Source organism: Stegodyphus dumicola, chromosome 2 (genome assembly GCF_044657685.1).
Source record: "Stegodyphus dumicola isolate Sdum_Otavi_A_Nest chromosome 2, ASM4465768v1".
NCBI lineage: Eukaryota > Metazoa > Arthropoda > Arachnida > Araneae > Eresidae > Stegodyphus > Stegodyphus dumicola.
This window is the reverse complement of record NC_140769.1, coordinates 98,121,259-98,144,970: the sequence shown is the minus strand read 5'-3', so window position 1 is coordinate 98,144,970 and position 23,712 is coordinate 98,121,259. Positions and strand designations below refer to the sequence as shown.

Sequence of the window (23,712 nt, the reverse complement as noted above, 5' to 3'; positions counted from 1 at the left end):
TCGATTTAAAAAGGCGATATGTTATTATAAGAAAGATACATGAAATAAGGTTGCTATGCTAATAGAAATGATTGAACGATGCTGAACCGCATCGATGCTGAAACGCATCGATTCAGGATATTCTTCTTTAAATCTAAGTAGGATATGATTTTTATTCATGAATCAAAAGTTTCATTAATTTATTCGCCAATGCATTTTCCTATTAACGAAATCTTGTTAAATGCTACTATATATTTACGCAACATAACCATTACCAACAAACATACATTCACAGAACGAACCAAAGAGGAAACAGTAACAAAATCTACATTATATTTTCAAAAATGGTAACTTTCGTGGATCCCGAATACAGAATTTTCTTTATAAAATCACTTAACATCCCTTAATGATACCAATTTAATGCGAAATAACGTCTTTTTAATACAAAATTCAGTACAAATGAATTAAAAATATATGTGCATATGATAAGAGCTTTCTACGCATTTTCGAAAACTGTAATTTAATTAATGAGGCTTAAATCTTTAAGGTATTTTCTCCCTTCTTTCTGCATGATTTCGTAATGTAACTGGAAGCGCACTCGACTTATTCCGGGAGGTCTGAAGTTACAATCCCGCAAGGGCAGTGCACATTTTTCACGTCTCCAGCATAAAAAAAAAAAACCTTAATGTCTCTACAAATGGCGCCCGAACTAAAAGGCGATGGATGATAATTCATCACCACCAGGAGTTGGTGACTAGGTCACCTTATCCCCATTCGTCCTTTAAAAGGAGAGAGTACATGATGTATTTTCTCCCTTCTTTCCGCGTGCCTTCATGGTGTAACTGGAAGCACACTCGACGCTTATTCGGAAGGACCGGAGTTCGAATCCCGTAGAGGGCAGTGCACATTTTCCAAGTCTCCAGCATCAAAAACCTTAATGACCCTACAAATGTTACCTTTACAAGACGAAACCTTCAACGACTATATGATAAATTCAGATTTTCCTTTATTACATGCTGTCTTGGTACAGAATAGCCATCTCAGATTAATTTTCTTAGCATACTATTAAGAATTAAACACAAAATTTTAAAAATTTCTAAAAGGTTTCAGACTTTAAATTAAGTCCAAAGGAGCGTTTTTTTAACGTTTTGTGTGTTACCTTTATTTATTAAATATCATGTTCTTCGCACTTAAACCATAAAATTCAGTTCAACGGCAATACCGCAAAATAATTTTAAAATGAGCATGTATTCAGAATTTCTGATACACAATTCCGCGTGCTGGACAAAAAAGTTTTTTTCCCCCTCGTAGAGTGTTGCCATTGCTCGCTTTTAAATCGTGTAGTTTGTTAATCAAAAATTCGTTAAAGTTTTACAAAATATTACATAGGTAATAAAATAAATTCCAAACTCCAAATTTGGGCTTCCAGATGCCCATATTCGGGTGGAAGCGTACGTTATTCAAAATTGGATAGCTCTAAGTACCGTTGTTTTATCACAATGTGAGAAACATATATACATTTATGCAGATTCTTCATTATTTAATTTCTTTAAATATAAGACAGGGCTATAATATTTGATGGCAACAATTGGAAAAGTGAAGACATTTATAGTAAACAAACGCAAAATACCAATAATAGTCCTTCAGGGCAAATTGCACCTTTGGACTAATAATTATGTTTTACTGTAGAGTACTGTAGAGTACTGTAATTATGTTTTACTGTAGAGAACATTTACTGTTTTACTCAAATGAGGATAGAACCTTTACAGAATTTTAAGTAACTTAACTACAATTTCGAACTAGTTATAAAACATTTGCTATAGAAAGCAATTGTGTTTGCCTAAACATTACTCAGTGTTGTATTAAAGGTAGTGCTTGTTCGACTATAATTGTTTATTTGAGGATTTCTTAGGCATGGAAATATGCGGATAATAGAGATTCATTTTCAGCAAACACTGAAGATAGCAAATTAAGCATGATTGAAAAAGAAAGCCAGATAGATCTGTCTTGTGAGGCAGTTTAAAAACTAAATTCTAGTGATCGTTATATAGACTTCATCATTGCTACAAAACAAACTCTCTACAAAAAATAAATACAAAAAATAAGTACTCGTCACTATGAAACGCTTCTCTACAAAAAATAAATACTCGTCTCTATGAAAATTTTCTGCAATATATTTGTGCGAACAGGCATTTTCTTCTGTAACAGCTGTTAAAACTCAGTACAGGTCTCGGCTTGAAATAAACGCGGCTCTTCGTCTTGAAGTGGTATCACTAGAACCAAAAATCCACAAACTGATTTCAAACAAACGGGAACAATTATCACACTAAAAATATGAAATATTTAAATAAACCTAAATTTTCAATTTCTTTAAATAATTACTCTATAACTGTTGCCTTTAATGGGTGCTTTTCGCGTTAATAAAATAAAAGTTTTCTGGTTATTATTAAATAAATATATTTACCATTTTTTTCTAAACTCATATTAGTGGTCCGCCAAATTAGAAATTATACATTTAGTGGTCCATGAAGTTCTAAAGGTTGGCAACCGCTGGTTTAAAGCATGGAGGTAAGAATAAAAGGAGGCACCAACTCCGCACTATGCCTGATGCAGTGCTTCCGAGCATTGGTCTCCAGTTGGCGGAAGGTGTCTTTTCTTTGCATCCGGAGCATCCTTGACAGCGCTTTGGTAATATTTCCACACAGGATAGTGCCATGAAAATCGAAAAGAGGGGACACTTCGGCATAAAATGCAGATTTTAGCAAAATGTTTATGTTATGCCTAAAGAATGAAAAATATTTAAGGTACCTTTAAAATTGTCAAAAATGTTGCAAAAATATAACTTTAAACCTCGATTTCCTTATAACTAACTGGTATAAGCTTTTGTAATTAGGTACATAGGTCTGGTTAAGCTTTCTAAATAGGGTAAAGCATTCAAGGGCTATCTGCCTAAGGGGATAGATGTTTTCGTGGAGGAATTTCCAAGGAAAACTGACATTTGAGTGCGTATTAAAATTACTGTATGTACTTTTCAATCAATTTATACATATTCAGAAGTCAAACAACAAAAATCAGCGTTATACCTACAAAATTTTCACAGGACTAGTTTCGATGGTTTTACCAAACCATCATCTTCAGCTGCAAAACCGCAAATGAACAAGATAGGAAATAATGATTAGATAAGATAAGAAAGCCTGGACAAGAATAAGCAAGTGGCGCCATCTGTTGGCGAAACCAGAACTAAAACATAATTTCTCTAAAAGCCGAAGGCAAATTTGGATTGGAATTAGGATCGTTAACTAGAACAGAAAGATTTTTATGAATGTGAAATGCCTCTAGAAAATCCAGTTCTCCAATGGAAGATGTTTTTTGAATAATTTTGGCAGCAGAAAAATTGAAAGTGTGATTTTCGGACCAACAATGTTGAGCAACAGAAGACCTCTGTGTTTCCTTTTTTCTAACATACGCCTCATGTTCTTTGACACGAAATTTTAAGGCTCTCTTAGTTTGGCCAATGTAAATTAAACCACACTGGCAAGGAATCCTATAAATACCCCAGGAATTCATATCCGGAATGGGGTCCTTGAGTATAGAAGTTGGAATTTTATTGATGGGAGAAAAACAACCCGAAAGTTAAATTTCTGCAAAATATGTGCAACTTTATAGCTAATTGATGGAAAGAAGGGAATGACAACAGAATTTTTATAATCTCCTAAAATAAGAGTGTGGCTTTTAGTGTGTTGAGATGAGAATTTTTTAACTGCTTGATTAATAATGTTGGGTGAAAAGCCCCTGTCAATAGCTATTGCTTTTAAAAATTTAGTTCTTCATCAAGGGCTAGTTTGGAGGAGCAAACATGAAGAGCACGGAAAACATAGGAATAAAATGAAGCTAACTTTTGTTTAGTCGGATGACATGATTTAAAGTGTGGTGGAAGGAAAACCGATGAAGGTTTACGGTAAACTGTAGTACTGAAGTTGGATGTGTTACGTGTGACCAGAATGTCGAGAAACGGAAGAGAATTGCAAGTCTCAAGTTCAAAAGTGAACTGAATAGCAGGATCAATAGAATTCATTGTTGAAAGAACTTTATTCAAATCATCTTTATTACCTTCAAACAGGGTAAAAGTATCGTCTACGTAGCGGAACCATGCCGGGAAGTTTAAAGTTTCAAACAATTTTGATTCATAATAATGCATGTAGATATCAGCCAGGATGGGACTGAGGGGGCTTCCCATGGCTAATCCCTCAGTTTGCTTGTAATATTTATTTTGGAAAACAAAATGTGTTTGTTTCAAACAGAGTTGAGTGAGAGAAATTAGCTCATCAATTTCGATGCAAGAGAAATGAAATTCGCGAAGTCTGGTTTCTAGACGTCTTAATGCACCCTCCACTGGGACATTGGTGAATAATGATTTTACATCAAAAGAAACCATGAGTAAATTACGAGGAGAAATGTTTTTAACCTTTTTTACAAACTCTATTGAATTTTTATGGTGTAAATGTTATTGTCTAATAGAGTGGAAAATCTAGAAACTAAATATTTAGCTAAAGGATACGAGGCAGTACCTAAATTTGATACAATAGGGCGGAAAGGAATACCACTTTTATGAATTTTGGGAAGAGCATATAATCTGGCACAATTCGGTTAACGCTGATTTTTGTTATCTGGCACAATAGGTTAACGCTGATTTTTGTTGTTTGACTTCTGAATTAGTATTTATTCGGCGTGTTATTGTGTCTCAATTTATACATATTTATTATGTACAAAATGTTGATCTGTACTAAGTTGTGAATTACTTTAGTCCAAAAATATAGTGAATGCACAAAAATTAAAGATTTGCGCATGCTAAAAAGGAAAAATATTAAATTGTATAGGTATTTATGCATATCCTTGTAAAAAGCATTTACTTGGCTCTAACTAAATATGTAAATACCGATTATATTACTTATAAATGTTATTTGGAAATGAATTATTTATTCGTTCATTAAACTTCCAGGAATGCAACTGTGAAGAAATCTATTTATTAAATATATCTAAATTTATAATGATTATAAATATTATCTGAATATATAATAATCTTAACATTTAGTTGCAAACCTTGATTGAAAAATAGATTTATAAAATTATTTAAGCACTGGAAAGCAATCTATTAAAAGGTGTTGTAAAGAAAAATCTGTGAGATGCGTACTTTAAAGAAGTAGCAAAGAGGAATTTTTAAGACATGTACTGTTGAAATTAAGGGCCAAAAAATGATAAATATTAAAAGAACTATTTCCTTACATTTTAGAGTAACTCAAGTTTTAGAGTAACTTACAAGTTTTAAATATTATTTTTAAAAAAGACCTTTTTAAAATATCTTTGAGAAATACTCATAGAAAGTTAAGTACATGGAAATCCGCATCAATATTTAAATAATTCACGATTAAATAAAAAGGTGTTGTAATTTAAAATAAACCGAACAAACTGACTCTGATTTTTGGTTTAAAAGATGCCTCAGAAGCTAAAAATTCATCTCATATTTGAAAAAGTATTTCAGGAAAAACTTCTGCAAATAGAAAAGAAGTAACGCGTAATTTTACTAGTAATAATACAATAAACATTGATATTAATTTTTGCAATCGTTAACTCAATAAAATCGAATTACCATAAAATTTCTTTCTAATGTTATAAGGTATTTCTCCCGCCTTCTTAGCATGCCTTCGTAGTGTAGTGGTCAGCAAGCTCGGCGCGTACTCGAGAGGCCCATGGTTTGAGTCCAGGAGAAGGCGTTGCTCATTTTTCATGTCTCCAGCTTCGAAATAACCTAATGTCTCTACAATGTAATTATCGAAAACTTGTGGAAATATTTCATTCAAATTAAAACTATGCTGAGCACACTTTTCTGGGAGAAGTGTAGCATTTAATTCGGTTGAGAATGAAATGTTGATTAAATATGTATTTTTTTTTTTTTTTTTTTTTTTTTTTTGCATAGTTAGGACTCTGAAATATTGTAGAAAAAGAAAATATGTACATTTATAAGCATATTTAAGAAATAATTACAAAATATTTACCCCTGATCCAGTCGAAACCTATTGATCTTGATGGCAAGTTACTGAATGTTTTGGTCTCCAAGAGAGGTGCGCCACTGCTTCAACGCAGTGCATGAGAAAAATCGGTTCGGACCTCTCCTCTTATTTCTTGCCTCCATGGTTTTAAGAGTCGCCGGTGTTTAATGCGTAGAATTACTAATGAAAGTGTGAGGATATTATAGAGCAAATAAAACAAATAAAAGATTTTACATACAATATATATTTTATTTTATTTTTTATTTACTACATACAAGCGGCAACCCAAGATTGACTGGGGTTATTGCATTACACGAAGCTGATGCTCTTTTCTCCAGAACAAAGTAATCAGAGAGTGTCAATGATTTTGACTGAGTTTCTCATAGGATCGTCTATAACGTTCTCTTCGCAAACATTTCTTTCGTTCTTTATTTGTTTGCTGAACATTGTCGTATTCGTACATTTCATTCTGCTTCTCTTTGCCTCGATCACCATAATTTTTTCTTCGAACGAAATCATTATTAGTTATTTTTGGCGAAATAAAATACAACAAACATCCACGGAAAGCACTAACTACGTGCCAGACGACCTTGCCACTTACATTCGGTCGCGCATGCAAACACAGCTTTAACGTCACTAAAATTTAGCTAGTTTTGGCACGTTACTGTGCGTATACACTTTTCCCAATTTCAAAATCTTTGTGTTTGTTTGTTAATGTGCTCTTTCATCTATCTAATGATGTAGTTAGACTGAATGTAAAATTTGTAGTTTCGAAGATATAAGCATTCGTATACACCTCAAATAGCATCATAATTTTTGCTTTCCCATCAGACCAGTATGGAGGAACGCAATGCTATGTTAAAAAATTCCGATGAAGTTACTTTGGATTTTAGAAAATCACTCTGAAGTGTTTTTTTAATCTCGCCTCTTTACTACTTGGAAGTTCATTTTTCAATTTTTAGGCAAACACATCTCTTCGCTTCCTCAGTTTAATTTTTCACGTACCACAACAACTTAACGTCTTACTTTTCTAAGCAATTTTTAGGAGAACAGTACAATCAGAAATTAAACAGGTAAACACTGTTATTTCAAGAAAAAAATTGAATGGAAAAATAAAAATACTTATCTTGGTATTACTTTAAATAGCAAACTTTATTTCAAATCACAATATGAAACTTTTTCAAAAATTCATCTTCACCATTTCTAATTTAAGGCCATTATTAGATAGGAAATTCAAATTTTCATCTAAAAACAAGGTAATGTATAACAAGGCAAATGTAAGACTTTCAGTATTGTATGTTGTACGCCATAAGTGATAATTCAGCAAAACACAGTCTTCGGAAGAACCAGTAATTCAAAACAAAAAACGCTTGGAGAGATAACAGATCCTTCTGGCTACGTAAAAATAGACCAAGAGCTCTAATTTCCACCAACTCCAGAGTTTATCAGACATTTGACTGTTATATTCTGTAAAAATGTTGAAAAATACAAAAACGCACATATCAGAATGCAATTCACAAGCATCAATATCCTACCAATACTTTATCATTTAAAAAGTTTATAATGTGTATTCCTGAAGTTTATATTTCAGGCTCAGTAAACTGCATTTTTAAACTTAAGTTACAAATCAAAAACTACAATGTGATACTCCATTTTCTCCATTTTTCCGAAATGCAAGTATCATCACCACAACCCTTTATGTAAAAATTCAGCATGTTGTTAAATTAAAGTAAAGGAGAAAATTGAACCCTACCATACTCCAAAATAAGCATCTGACTTTTGCAATTTTATAGTGACATTATGTTTTCCGGAGCAGGAAACACGAAAATTTAACTATATATCCTCGCCGGGATTCAAACTCTGAAATCTGCGACAGTCAGGCATGCTTCCAGTTGCACCACGAAGGCACGTGTTAAAAACTAATTATTTCTCATGCTCTCCTCTAACTTATATGCGAATGAAGAGGAAGTGAACCAGTCGTTAAATCGAAATGGTAATAAATTATTATGCAGCACATAATTAATGGGGCCCAGTGTGGTGGAAGATAATTCATCCCGGTGGTGATGAATTGTGGTCTATCACATCCGGTGCCACTTGTACAGTTACCTAGTTTTTATTGTAGCAGAAAACATGAAAATCAGTAATGCTCTGATTTCAAAGCCGGTATTTGAACTCTTTGTTTAAAATATCACACGATCGAGATGTTGGGACATGTTTACAATTATAACACGAATGTATACGGTAAGGAAGAAGAAAGTTTCTTACAGATTATTAAACAGAAAATGTCTTTGTTAGATGCAGTTTAGAGATTTGTTTATATTTCATTTGTCTAGAATCAGTGTCTTTGCTTCTAGTGATCATTCTTATCTTAAAATCCTTTGGTTCTAAGAACACTGATTCTGCTGTTGTTGTTGTTATTGTTTCTAACCTTTGAAGTGGTCTAGTCCTGTTAGATCAAATCCATGAGTCCACAAACTTCAAAAAAGTTTAAAAAGAACAGAGGTTCTGAGAAAACCTCGTCGAAATAAAATCAAGACAAAATAAAATATAATCAGGTGATGCCTGATCATTCCTACACTTGGTGCAAGTCTTGAAAGCTTTCTGCCCTTTTCATAGGACAGACTCCTTAAGTGTCCAATAGCAAAACGTGATATGCAAGTCTGCTAGTTTCTATGGCTTCTCAAAAAGAGCAGCACAAGTGTGAATTCTCAAGTACCAATCATGTACTGGTAGTGATCCTAAAGTGATTTCTTATACTCAGAGAACATCTCACTATAAATGCACGGCATATCTGACTACGGAATCAGGAGGCAGCCTTTGCCAGAGAATCCGCAGTTTCTTTGCCACTAATGCCCACATGTGAGATAATCCATTGGATGTGCACCTCAGAATTACAAAACCTAGAAATTAAGTTCAGGATAGCTATAATAGCCCTGTATCCAAACTTTGTCCAATCACTTAGATGTTGAAATGAGATCTGGCTGTCAATTAGGACCCATATGTCTACAAAACTAGGTTCAACTACATACTCAACATAGCTCAGGCCTCTTTCGACAGCGATAAGCTCAGATCAGAACGCAGAGCAAGAATCTGAATTTCTATTTTGAATTCTCAAAGCAGAAGTAGGAATCTGATGAAGATGTCACAATCAGAACGGCCCTGATCACCCTTACAGTGCTTCGAAATCCGGTGTATGGATATGCGTAATTCCTTATAATCTCCCCCACTTAAGGGACGACTAGAAAGAGAGTAATGAGATACAGTCGATAAAATTCATGTTGTGAAGAATTATCACTAACTTTTTAGTTTTGCAAATATAATTTTAGAAAAATGTAAATTATTGCTTGGGTATCTGTTTTATTGAATAGCGGAAGAGAAAATACGCAATCATTGCATTTCCTCATGCATGCTGTTATGGTATAAGTGGTTAGCAAATCCAGATGGCAACTGCATGATACATTGTTCGAATCCCAGCAAGGACACAGTTGATGGTTTACATTTCCTGCACCGAAACGCCTATACAACTTAATGGATTTTTTTTAAAAAATTATATTTTTTTTTCATTTCCATCAGCTGACCTAGAAAAATGATCCATAAAAAGTTAGATAAAATCTAACTAAGTCATTGTAAAGAAATCAAAAGAAACTTAGAAATCCTTTGTCTTTTTTCCAACTTTTACAAGATGCTTCAGGAACCCACCGAAACCATAAATTTTGTGGGATAGTTTGGATTTTTCCGTCAACTTTGTGCAAACGCTCACAGAGATCGCACATCCAGGGATGCAAATGAACAGTGTAATCATCTTTCCAGTTGAAGAAGCTGTTGTACCAAGTTGTATTCTTTGCAACAGCTTCCAAATGTGCAGCTAAATCTTTTGGTCTAGGGAAATTAGTGGCATCTATAAAAGAATAAGGTGGAGCAATTTTCTCATAATTCGCTCCTCCGAGAACCACTGGTACAACATCGTAGTGCAGAATGTTGTAGAATTTCTCAGTTACATAATCTTTGCAGATAGAGTTTTCGAAGGATAAATAAAATTTGTAGTTCTTCAACAATTCGTAACATTGCTTAGATTGCGGGGGTTCACACTTTCTGCGACGACTGCATTTACCATAGACATCAACATCGTAATATTTCTTTAATTCTTTCACATACGTCTCTCGTTTGCTTTCAGTGCGACAGTTGCTAACCATCCATATCGCTCCTTTCTTTCTTTGACTAACGTTTATTTGTCGTGATGAATGTTTCCGAGCACAAGAACTATCCTTGGAGTAGATTTCACCATACTTTACTTGAACGTCAGAATCCGAGCGATAAGTCATAGTCCAGTTGAAGATAGTTCTTGCCAGATTCCACTTAAGTAAGACATATCTCGGAGCTTCCATACTGTACAGAATCCAGATCTGATTATGTCGGTGACTTGGTGGCATTTTGGAAAAGCAAATATCTTTGCCATGAAACAGGACTGCATCTACATGAGGTAGCAAAGTTTTATTGGATGTGACGTAGCAATCGCTGATATTGCAATTGTAACGCTCGAAAGTTTCTCGGCCTTTTTGAAAGAAATAAAAATCACTGGAGTATTCTTCGTTGAAATATGTAGTCCATAATAGAATTATTTTTGTCCTTAACTTAGACTGGTGACTTTTAATTGCTCGGGTTCTGACAGTTCGAATCTGGCCTGGCACAGCAATCTCTTTCCAGTTTCTATCATCAGAACGTTTGCAAATATCCGAATATTCACTGAATGCATGCTGGGCGAACTTGTTAAAACCAGTTGTAAGTAAAAAGGCTGTTCCGGTTATGAATAACAGCCTGGAAATCCTATTTTTCAGAATAATCGCAACGATTCTTTGAGTCTGTGATAAAAAGTAAAGGATGGCAATCTGTCTCCATTTTGACATGCTTTCGCAGCAAAAAAAAGTAGTCATGCCTATAAAAGAAAAAAATAATAACTCTTTTGGTTAGTTGAGTGAAATATTTCGTTTGGAATTACAATGCTACTACAATGCATTTTTAATCTAGGTTTAGATTAAGTGTAAAATCACTCTATTATTTAAATTTCATATTTGGATTAGAATTTGACGAATGCATTTGCTTCTGAACAGATGTGACAAATTATTTCAGCAACAGATGCTTATTGGAGACAATTACATATAGTCAGCTCCCAATTAACCCATCAGATTAACACTTTATTGCAGATTAACTGTGCTACACTATTTAAAAAAAAAAGAAAGTAGACAACTTTTATTGTACACTAGTGGGAAAATTATCGTCTCAAACTATCGTAAAACCTGTCTTGCCTCTGGCCCGAAAACGGTATTTTCTTCCTTTAGGCTGAGAAATGTTTTTGTTGGTGATCAGTGCAAGCAAAATAAATTTTACTTTAAAAAAATTAGTCTAGGCGAAATTTCTGCTGTAGCCTCTACGAGAAAATTGCAGAGGATATAGGAGATGATGTCATAAAATTTATGACCTTTTCAAATAAACAAATGTGGGTAATTTAATCCATAAACATTGTAAAATCATTTACAGTCAATCAATTTTCTATGATTTGATTTCTAATTTAGTTTCTTCATCTTTAACGTCCTTCTACTGTTTGCAATGCGTGATCTTTATTTTCAATGCAATGTTATTTGACATATCCAAATGAACTTATCTCTTGCTTGAAAATACGAAAAAAAAATTTAATAGTATTTTTCGGTCAATTTTAATATTAAATGTTCTTCCTCTCTGTTTTTAATTATTTGCCTACGGATTAGCCGTGATTTTTGATTAACTATGGGTGTCGGCTCTGACATTTATCATCTAGTCGTAATAATGTGATCGAGAAATTATTGTATTACATTAAGTATTGTTAAAGCAGCTTTCGTGCATAGGCGCCACTGAAAATCTATCAATTATTTTCTTATAATTACATAATATAATGAGAATGCTTAAATTTGAAACGTAAATGTGATAACAGTAAGATACATTTTCTTAGGTTTGTAACGGTACACACTGTTGGCATCAATAAGATGGAGAGTAATTCTCTTTGTCAAATAGGAAAATGGAGCTACTGGAGCAAATTTTTGGTAATCGCTCCATCTCAAAATCTACTGCGCGGCGTCTTTCTCTAGTCTTGAGCCTTCTGTTTTATTTTAGAGGTTTCGAATAATAAGAATCCTTCCCTCCTTTTTCTTATTTAAAGCAAATCATTGAAGAAATTGCTATGAAAATCGGCGTAGAAGAATTTTCTCCGTGACCCAAAATATGCATCAAGAGAAAAGAGAATGAATTCATATTTTTATAAAAACTCCCACTCACGATATTGCCATCATAAATTAAGTTCTTACTTATCCTCATGTCTGATGATAGTTCTCGCCGACTAAGTGGCATACATACATTAGACGCTCCTTAATGTGAACGTGATTATCATTCGGATACTGTTATCGAATTTTCGGAACCCTGCCCATTTGTATATGAAAACCTGGAAAATACATCGCTTATTGTGATCAACAAGTCAGTTAATATTATCAAAATATTATCGAACACTAGACCTGTAAAATCTATGAGGATCTCGAACGCATCCAGAAAATTTGATTTAAGTCAACTTTATCGAAATCAGAATTTTAAGAGCGGTTGCAATGGATAAGGATTTCTTACCTTTTACAATTAACTGAAAAGTAACATAATTATCATTCTTTCCCCAAAATATGTTCTTTCGTTTTGCCTGATAATACGAACTCAATAGTTATTCCTTTTTTCCATCGATTAGCTATAAAACTGAAAATATGTTACATGAGTTCAACTTTCGGGTTGTTTCTCTGATAATAAAAGTTGCAATTCGTTACTTAAAGATTCAATGTCAGACACGAACTCTTGAAATACTACATTGAAATAGTTCATCGGCTAATTCTGAATACAGGAAAGCAAGGATTTTTGTGGAAGAGAGATTCCAATTAATTTCAACGTTCCTCCCCCTGGTTAACCTTAAATATATATATATATATATATATATATACTATATATATATATATACCTTTAATAATAACATACAATAGAAGACGCTGCCGTTTAACTTGATCCTGTCTGTTCATGATTGTTATGATAATGAAAACCGAATGCTAACATTAAAACAAAACTATTTTTCGAAATATTAATGGAATTCAGTATAATTTTAATATAAATATAACTAGAAATACATAAATATTTACTTTCACAGAATTTTAATTAGTAAAAGTCATTAACAATTGATTGCCCAGAATTCTTACGAAGAAGTTCATATTTTGAATATTCATAATGCCTCTGGAAATTATTTAGTCGATGCTGTAGCCCTAATCTTAATACTCTTAGGACACCTCTCGTCTAAGTATTTGTACAAAATTCAGCGATTTCGTCGTCATATTATTCAGAAAGTTGATCAAATGGTGTGGTTGGATTGGTTTCTGGAGCGGCAGGCAGATATCTTCTTCTGCTACTGAATCTGCAGCTTGAGATTTTTCATCAAAAAGCATTAAACTCCTCACAGTTCACGTTAATGTGAGAAATTTTCAATTCCTCATCTTCTTATATTTTATCGTTTAATAAAAGTTCGTCATGCTCAAAACAGTTCTTTAATTCTCTTTTCTGAGATGCGGTTCTAAGACTTTAACCTTCCCTTAAACCAAAATCAAGATAGCTTGGCGATTTCAAACCTTACCTGGCGACATACATGGGTCACTTGACTATGTCCTTCTCTAAGTAATAGAGTCTCTGTGTTCTTTTTAGAAGCATAACAACGTGGACTCTACGTAGAAGACGAAGTAGCGAATACTCGCTAAGTCTTTGAAGAACAATTACTGAAGAAGAAGGTTTAAATAATTTCTTTATTTGAACTAAGAAAACAGATGCACGCGCTCGGTGCTACAATTTACCACCACTTGCGACTAACTTAAATTTAACAGAAAATAAAAATGTAACGAGTCACAATAAATTTAAATGACCAACGACTGGCTCTTTAGCTTATCTAAACCGCTAAATCGGCTGAACACAGCAAAGTCGAACCTAGAAATATCAGTATTGTTATGTTTTTCTTCTGACACCAGTTGTTGTGTTTGTCTTTTCTGACACCAGTTATTACGTTATTTTCCTCCTTCACGTTCGTACGAGGTTCGTGTGCATTTGGAATGAATAACGACGACAGCACTTGATGGAATATAGAAACACACTTTATTTACCAATATTAATCAGGACAGCTTCAAAACACTTTTACAGTCGTCGAAGATCTACGATAAACTCACTGGAACGATCAGCAACACCGCCTTCAGGTTATCAGGCTATAACGGTGGAGAAAGTTTCGCTGCAAAGGACTAGAGTACAGCTCCCAACTCTACTTGATCGTTCTCGGAACTCCACGTACTCTCGAGACTCTCACCGCTACAACTCGCGATGCACTCGACGACACACAGAGCACAACTCCCGACTCTTCGGTTCAGTCGTTCCAGGAGCTCAACACGCTCTCTCGACGATGCACTAACCGCGATACACTACGAGACTCTTTCAGTGCACTCGACGACCCACTCGGCACTCACTGCCCGGCTGTCGACTCCGCAGGCTCGCTATACGAGACACCAACTTGATACTAACTATCTAGCACTTTAGACGAGGCCTACTCTCAGACTGCTGGCCAGCAGGGGTTTATATAGCTTTCGGCTTGTGTGCGAGCACATTCTGGGCTAAACCGGTAAGAATTCGTTCCAGAAAGTTCTCCATCCGTCCATGGTATATCGCCAATTTTGTCGCTAAATGGGCGATTTCTCGCAAAATGTGGCAACACTGTCTTCCCTTGCTATTTTATAGCAACCTTAAACCTGCTTTTCGGAAAAGCTACTTCACCGCGCCTGGCCATTTCGTAATAGTATAAACTGAAGGGTGTCTAACACCGATTGCTGAGCTAATTTCAAACACGCAGCATAAACTCGGTATCTCTGCTACTACTCTCGAACTCTTGAAAAGCAGCTTAAATACTGCTTATGAAACACGTTTAGATTAGCATACTACGTCATTTAAAATTTACATTACGGCACCAAACTGAAATCAGAAGGAAAAGGAAAGTAAAACAAAAAATATTTGGTTAGAATAAAATAAGGTTCTTACATAGAATACAGTTTATTGGACCTTATTAGGCAACAATTACTTCAGTTTAAGAAATTCATTCGATTATCTTGGTAACATTGACCAACTTGATCACAATAAGCGACGTATTTTCCATGTTTTCGTATACAAATGGGCGAGGCTTCGGCAGTTTCATAAGAAACAATATCCCAGTTATAAAATTAACCATGATCATATTAAGCAGCGCTTACTGTAGTTAGAATCCTACATATATTTGCTTCATTTTGCTCTGTTTTCTTCAGGAATAAGCTTATTGTTATCTTATTACAATACAAGTACCTTATTGCAAAAGTTAAGGTAATACGAATATTACAACGTTAATGTAATAAAGAGAAGAATTAGTAAATCATAAACGGATTACTATAATTATAAACGAATATATTTTACTCTTTTATTCTGCCATTTTTTAAGCATGACCTACAGTTATATTAATAAAGTTAAAATTTTTATCATTTCCAAACCCACTTTTGAAATGTTTGTGAAATTTCACGTATTACAGTCCGTTTGTTAAAACATTTTTAGATCAAATTGGGAGCTTTTGTGGAACTCTTAGCAATATTTTATCGAACTTATCTTGAAGTTTCAATTTCTATCCCATTCCATTTCATTGTTTTCACGTCAAATAACTTTTACATGAGTTTATCCCGCATGACATTCAGACAGGTTCTCGTCCAATTAAATTCAAAATTCACCAGATCCCATATTTACTTACACCTGAATTTACTAATTTAAAAATGCAATAATTCTGCCTGATAGCAAATACTGAAGATCACAATATTATAAGACTTTCTAACGATAAAATGTATCTTTTCTCCTGAACTACAATTTGACTAAAGTCAAGCTGTGAGGATTATGTTAATTTTATTAACAGTTAAATTTTAAGTTCCTTTCCTGTCAAATTCTTAACTTCAACTTACTACTTCCGGCCAGAACGTAGTTTTAGAATCACGTCTGAATACATAATGAGGAAAAGCGGTATTTAACCGCGAAGTTCTTGGGTCGTAGGGAGAGAATTTACAAAAAAGAACGGAGTAGCGGCATGCTTCCTCGATTTCGAAAAAGCTTTCGATCGAGTGTGGCATGCTGGCTTACTTCATAAGCTATCTAACTTCCTTTTACCAAACAGCTTTATTAAGCTTATGCATTCTTATTTTAAACATCGTACTTTTCAAGTGCGCTGTGGTGAAGCAATCTCTTCAAAAAAAGTGATTTACAGTGGAGTAGCTCAAGGCAGTGTTTTAGGACCGAAGCTTTTTACAATATTCATAAATGATATGCCTCTACCTTTTCATTCTAATATACTCAAATATGCCGACGACACAGTCATCCTCACCAGTTCACGAAGTCCAAATAATGCTTTAGAGAAACTTCAGCTCCAAGTCAACATTATTAACAAATTTTGTCAAGACTGGAAAATGAAACTAAATACTGATAAATGCTGCGTAGTTCTCTTTCGCAGATACAGAAAAAATATCCCAGTGAATATAAATATCCGACTCAATAACCAAGATATTCCTGTTGCCAACTCCTATAAATATTTAGGTGTCTATATTGACAAAACCCTAAATTTCAAAGATCATATTCAATATGTTACAAATAAGGCTAACGCTGCTTTCATTGCTCTCTACTCATTAATTGGAAGAAACTCTAAGTTAAGCCTCCGTACCAAGAAAAATATCTACATCTCACTTATTCGACCAATAATCCTCTATGCAGTTCCAGCCTGGGCTACTGCCCGAAAAATAGACAGACAAAAATTAAATGTACTCCAAAACAAAATCTTACGTAGCACAGTGAACGCACCCTGGTTCGTGCGAAATTCCCAAATTCACAAAGACCTGGATATCAATCCAATTCACGACCAAATCCTAATTTCTGCACACAACTTCTTTGAAGATATGAGAAATTCTCCCTATGAAGCTATTAAATCGCTTACAGACTATGACCCTACTATTGAGAACGTAGTGAAAAGACCTCGAACGATCCACCACAATTCTAAGTGGTGGTAGTGTATATAATGTATATTAAAAAAAAAAAAAATTACTATTCCTTTGCAGTTACTATTCAAGAAAGATGAACTTTGCAAAATTAGGACTTTATTTTTCATCGATGAATTCTTCGTTTTACTACTTATTTAACCAAGATGTTTACTTTTTATTTTTAATATTTCGTATCGTGTGTTTTAAAATCAAAGTTCGTGGTAACACCAAGTGCTTACTCTCACTCATTAGCCCTAGTGAGCTACATGACCTCATTTTCACCTTTTACAGTTTCCTATTCATTTAATGATTATATCGCAAGTTTAGAAGATTTTCAAGTGTTTCAAAAGACATAAGACTCTTAAATTCACAAATAGATGTTGCTTTTACTATGTTCGAACTTTATTTATTGCCAAAAACTACAAAAACTTCATTTTTCGAACTCTGACTCCTCGATCAATCTAAATGCCGGACGCTGATCACGTGCTCCTGCTCTTCTTGACTCACGCAGAAGTTTAGAATTTCATTTCGCTTCTCGCCACCATTTACGTATATAATCACCCATGCTATGCCATGATTTGCAACTTAGCAAAACTTATTTTATGAGTTCTCTCATTTATTGATCTCGCCTTCGGGCGCGGTGTATTTTAAATACACCTCTTAAATTTTTAACTTTATGGCCTATGGTAAAATGATAATATACTGGTAAGAGCTCCTAGTAGCTAAAGCCAGCAGTAAAGATATGATCCAAGATCGTAGGGAGAGAGAATGAGAGTTTCTGATTTGCGCGCGCCTGCCTTTTTGGCCACTCTCTCTCTCTCTCTCAAAGCTGTTATTACGCTCGGCCGTACTCAGGCCCTTGATAGCTTCGCAGTCATCTGGTTTTTAAGGGGCCGACTGCATTAGAAACTTGATAGCTTCGGCTATATTTCTTAATCTCAGTTTTAGTTTAATTCTTAGTCTCTTAAGTTCAAGCTCAAGTGTCGGCTTTGATTGTACACTCCAAGACGGAGTTTTGTTAAATCTTATTGGAATAATAAAGGATTAGTTACCCTTCCATCTTGTTGTTTCTTGTCACACAAACTTAAGCGATTATTCGCTAACTTGTTCTTAAGATTCGTCACTTTCTACAGTAACTGAGATTTACACAGTGAAAATCTTACAAAGCTATTATACTGATTCTCCTTTCAAACTTTAAATGTACAAAACATGTACTCTTTTAGATCATTACTAATTCTTTTAGGAATTAGGGAATGTTTAGGAATTATTTAAATCTCAATAGAGAGATTAGCGCATCGTGGTAATATCGAAAATGACATTTGCAGTTGATTCAAAAGCACGGTTCATTAGAAGCCAATTAAAAAGACATTAAAAAGATATTAAGGACTTCAAAAGATAACAAGGAAAGATTAACTCATATTATAATTAATAGATGAATATTACTGACAATTTTTCTGTACTTTCAAACATTAAATTCTGCAGCACAAGTTAAGCGTATTACATCAATATTCGAAAGGAAAAGAACACATAAAACGGAAAAACAAAAATCGTTTGAAATGAAGAGACAAAATGTCAGGTATCCGATTACGTTCAACCCCCAAATTTTGGACAATAGGTACAAATAAATCTGTTATTGGTGTTATTTAGCACAGTATTACTTAAAAGTACTACTTAAAATGATAGAAATAGATGATAAACATATTATCAAAGTATAATTTTTTTCTTACATTTTGAATTAATAAGTGTTAAATTTCAGGATTACTAGATATGTTCCCACAAATTTATTTATCAATATTTTACTTTTAATTTTGTCATTTATATTTATTGTGGCATATGGACTAAAATATAAGTAATAAAGTAAAATGTCTATTAAATATACCTATTTGAGTGCATGCACAACCTATTTTTCGAGAAATCTCTCTCTTTTCATTTACCTCTGCAAAAATTTTAAATATGTCTCTAAGCCTGAATTATTAGTACGCTTAATTTACAATATTTCATAGAATATTTGAAGGAAATTTCATGAAGTTACTAGTAATATTTTAAGTTAAAATTTTTTCGGCAACAGGAAAGTTAAAAAATATCAGGGTTTTCAAAAATACGTAAATGCAATGCAAACATAAACAGAAGGAAAAGAATATATTGCCAAGTTTGAAAGTTAAACTGCAAAATTAATCTTGTTCCAGAGCATTTAATAACAAATAGTAAGGATTAAAATCATATTTTGAACATCCCCAAAACTATTGAAATGAAAAAGTTTCATTTTAAAGTTATTAAGAGCACTCTGTATACCTTTAGACATCATCGTCTGGATTCTTAAACAGAAACTTCCGGCTCACGGTGCAGAACAAGAACAGCCATAATTACATAATTCCGGCTCATGGTGTAGAATAAGAACAGCCGGAGGGGCAAAATAAAGGTAGTTTTGGAAAGCTTAATGTATAAGCTTTAAAATAAAGCAATAATTTTTTTCCAAACATTTCTGTCAAAAATGATGATTAGAACGTATTCGGATACCTTAAAGAAAAATATTTACAAGATTACTTGAGCACTGCCATTGAATTCAAACTCACGTAGAAATGTGGGTTAGAACTTCTGGCTTCCATTCTTTAAGGGGGGGATCAATGCATGGTTTAACAATATGTATATTCCGGATTAGCTACAATTAAACTGCATATTGTTGTAACACTGGATCCAGGTAATCTGCACTTAGTAAATCAGGAATTAGCAGTATTTAAAAACGTTTACAAAACAATAATATAAAAAGAAGTCTTAAACTCAGAACGACTAAATAACAAATTAAAAAAAAGAATTTAATATTACCTGTTCATCCGTTATTTTAAAATGTTAGCTATTTTTCATATTTATATAAGTTTCGAAGTAAGGCACTGGAAAGAAAACAAGAATTGTACTCAATCAAATAATTATAAATAAATATCCTAATATAAGCAGAAATAGGTGATTTTATTACACAGTTTAGTAAAATATGCTTCTAATTCTGATATCTACATTCATTTTACTGATCTTGCATATATATATAGGATATATGTAATAAACTATTCAATATAGTAGATTGCAAGTAGGGGTTTTAGAAAGAAGTACAAAACTTTGAAAAAAGGTGTTCATTTTTCAGAATAAATTTATATCATTCATAACAGATATCCTTCTTTTGATATTTCAAAATGAAACAACTTATAAACTCTTATTTATTATATTAATAATATGGTTAATTATTGTAATGTACAACCACATAACATCCACATAGCATACTTTAATATAAGTGGAAGGGCAATTACACTTCTGATTGAATTATACGATTACGACAAAGCACTTGAGGCCTATCTGCCTAAGGAAAGGGATGCCTTCGTGGAGGACTTTCTAAGGAAAACTAGCTCGTATACACGTTATGCATAGGGAAAACCACTAAAACGCCCAACCAGCTAGCCCGTTCGCAGGATTCGGTCCTCGGACTGAACTACCAGTGTTCAGCGACGAACTATCAGTGTTCTCTCCGCCGCTGGTGAGCCAATTACACTTTTGAAGCGATAAGTAATAGAACAGTTATATTTCAAAGGAAAGAGTGAAAAAAATTATTTACATGTGGCAGGGTTGATAAAATCTTATTGCATACCCAAGTCGGTAAAATGCCCTCTGCACGACTATAAAAATTACAGTAATTTTTCATTTGCTTCGTTTTCAAAAGGAGTGATTTTTGTTTACTATGCATTAATTAAGACATGAATGTTTCATAATTCGAACATTTTCATCAATATTCTTTTTTTAACTTCTCTGAGTTTCTGAAAAAATTTCCCATTTTGTTAGATATTCTCTGAGCATATCTCTGGCTTTGTAAAAATTTTCCATGTAAATAAGAAAACACTCTAGATTACACTTTCTACTTATGCGCCCTGTAACTTATACTTATTTCAGACAGCTTACGCATGCACTCGAAAACTCAAACAACATTTACTTAAATATATCAAGTACCTTCATCGAGTTTTCTATTATTTGAGAGCTTAAGATTAAATAAATAACATATATGCTCTTCCAACTCTTATTTTTCTTCTGAAATTGTTTCGCTCTTCAAAACTTCAAAAAATTCAAAATTTTTGTTTCGCCACGTTTCCTGTTTCAATAAAAGGGCTAATTGTAAGTGTTCTAGTAGTCAATTGGTATATAAGTCAATCCCTAGATTTTATCCGTATAATCAATTTTAAGTACATCAGCCGTATAAGTTCTTTCTGTACAACATCTAGAAAACTTTAAAAAGAGGGAAACTTTACCCAGAAGAGCTGGAAAAAAAGAAATATGCCGAAATTCCAGTATACTGTAAGAAAGGTAAGTGTGCTACTGCAGAACTTGAAATTTCTATGAAATAAAGGAGTTTTAAAAAATGGACAAAACGGGAGCATCGTCAGGCGCAGTGCAACTAGCATCTTTGCTCTGAAGTGCATAGAGTCCAAGCCGAACGTTTAAGATTTTAAGCGTTTGTAGCAAGTGTAGTCAATTTATGTAAATAAAAACTACATTTACTATTATATTACTATTACTATATTTTACTCATGTAATTTTTTTAATGTTTCGCCTGCACATACAGTCGCCATTCCGTTTACAGAATTTTCTTAGAATAAAAACATTTTTTCAGTTTCCATAAGTAAAAATGCTTTTCTTTCACTTAATATTTTATTTGGATTGATAAATATATATATATAATTTGGAATTTTTATTCAGTATAATCATTAACTTGAGTAGTAAATATAAATACAATTCATTATGATATTTTAAACCCTGCGTGACGTTCTACGAGAAATGTTTTGGCTTATGCATTACATAATACGGTAAATTCTTGGTTTAATTGAAATTCAAAATATTATTTTTATAGCTCAGAATGAATAAATAAATAAATAAAATATTTCAGTATGTTCTTGAGAGCTTTGCAATTAAATAAAGAGAAATTTAGGAAAAAACTTACCTGTCATTTTTCCTCAATTGAAGTACATCGCTAAATTAATGAAGCTTTTTTTTTCCTCTCTTGATTCTTTTGCAATCTATTATACTGCTGAAAAATAGGGAAACCATTTTATATCTGTTAATGCGCATGCGCCCACTATGATCTCAAGCGTGACAGGATGGCGATCTACAATAAGTCGGACGCTATCCAAATCAAAACAGCGTAATTTACTTCTTTTATATATTTTTTGATAATAAAAATGGATCTTTGTTCACGTCATTCAAAAAATTGCTTTGCTGGATTCATGCTGTAAATCCGGTGGAGGACAACATCTGGGTTTTATTCTCGTGCAACAGTCGTCATAATTGACCGCATTCTATCAGAAAGAAATCTGAAGTTTTCTATTCTTTCAATAAAGTAGAATCAAAATTATGATTCATGCCATTCAAAACAAGAATTTTTCCGTCTTTATTTGGGACACTGTGGGAAGGTAACAACTCACTTCTGTAACTTTTCATATATGTTTAGGATTCATCATTTTATTGGTGAAACTAAATTTAAAATGACAATTTTGGATGCATTATTCCTGTTTTCAAAAATTACCCAATATTCGGTGGCGTCTCGCATAACGAAATGAATCCGTTTCCAGACGACGTTTGTTAAGCAACATACCTTTCCTACAAGTTATTACAGAAATAATTTTAACTCGATTTCAGAGCCCTGCAACTTAATTATCATCTTTAACTTCATCTGTGCTTATTTGAGCTAATTATTATTTTGATTACCTTTATTTACTTACTATAAAACTGCACATGGTTAGTTTCCTCAGGAAAAGATGTCTTATTATGAAAGCTGTTCCAACAGTTAATTTAAAGCAGTCAACATTTTTAATGTAATAAAACATTATTTAAAATGCAACAAAATCAAAATAGTCAGTACATTTGAATGACCCTCAAAATTTCCTATGGAATAGAGTAGATTATTTTAATAGACATTAAAATAATGGACATTTAAATGCTTTGTAATTGCAGCATAATATTATTAACCATGTGGGATATCTATTAAATCCAAACTAAAGTAATAACTTTGTCTGCAACTATAATATCTGGTGGTAAGAGACAAATTCTACTTTATTGAAAGAATGGAAAACTTCAGATTTCTTTCTGGAAAAATCTATGAAAAATACAAATGCAGGATATTTGACTAAGGTAAAGTTTAAGCTAATTGTACTGATATTTTATTTTTAGCATGGAGAAGAACCCAAAGAAAATTTTCAGAAGTAGGCAAATCATGGGAACCTGAAATTCCTTATTCTAACAGTGGGAGATACGGAAAATTCTCTTCCGAGTCGTACGTCTCCTCTACCCTCCAATCTCCAAACCAAGTCCTACAACTTTCAACATGGTAACAGTAATGATTTCAAAAAGTTGAATTTATCTCCACTGAAGCAACAATACATTTTTACTTAATTTTGAAAATGTAAGTTAATTTTAAAACATTCTGGCCCCACTAGTGGTTGAGTATAAGATCTCTGAATACCAGTAATTGACTCACAAACGGGCAGGCTACTTGTGTAACATGAATATAAGCTAATTTTTCTTAGAAACTATTCCACAAAGCC

The 23,712-nt window shown here is 33.3% G+C and overlaps 1 protein-coding gene across 1 annotated transcript; it reads right to left on the bottom strand.

Annotated features, from left to right (window-relative positions):
• Nucleotides 1-6,270: 6,270 nt before the first annotated feature.
• On the bottom strand, nucleotides 6,271-22,249 carry LOC118184321 (lewis-type alpha-(1,3)-fucosyltransferase-like). Its single transcript, XM_035353975.2, has 3 exons — nucleotides 22,113-22,249; nucleotides 19,964-20,028; nucleotides 6,271-10,959 (listed from the first exon to the last, which is right to left on the bottom strand). The coding sequence occupies exon 3, from the start codon at nucleotides 10,955-10,957 to the stop codon at nucleotides 9,662-9,664; it is 1,296 nt and encodes a 431-aa protein (XP_035209866.1). The 5' UTR covers nucleotides 10,958-10,959; nucleotides 19,964-20,028; nucleotides 22,113-22,249; the 3' UTR covers nucleotides 6,271-9,661.
• Nucleotides 22,250-23,712: the final 1,463 nt, after the last annotated feature.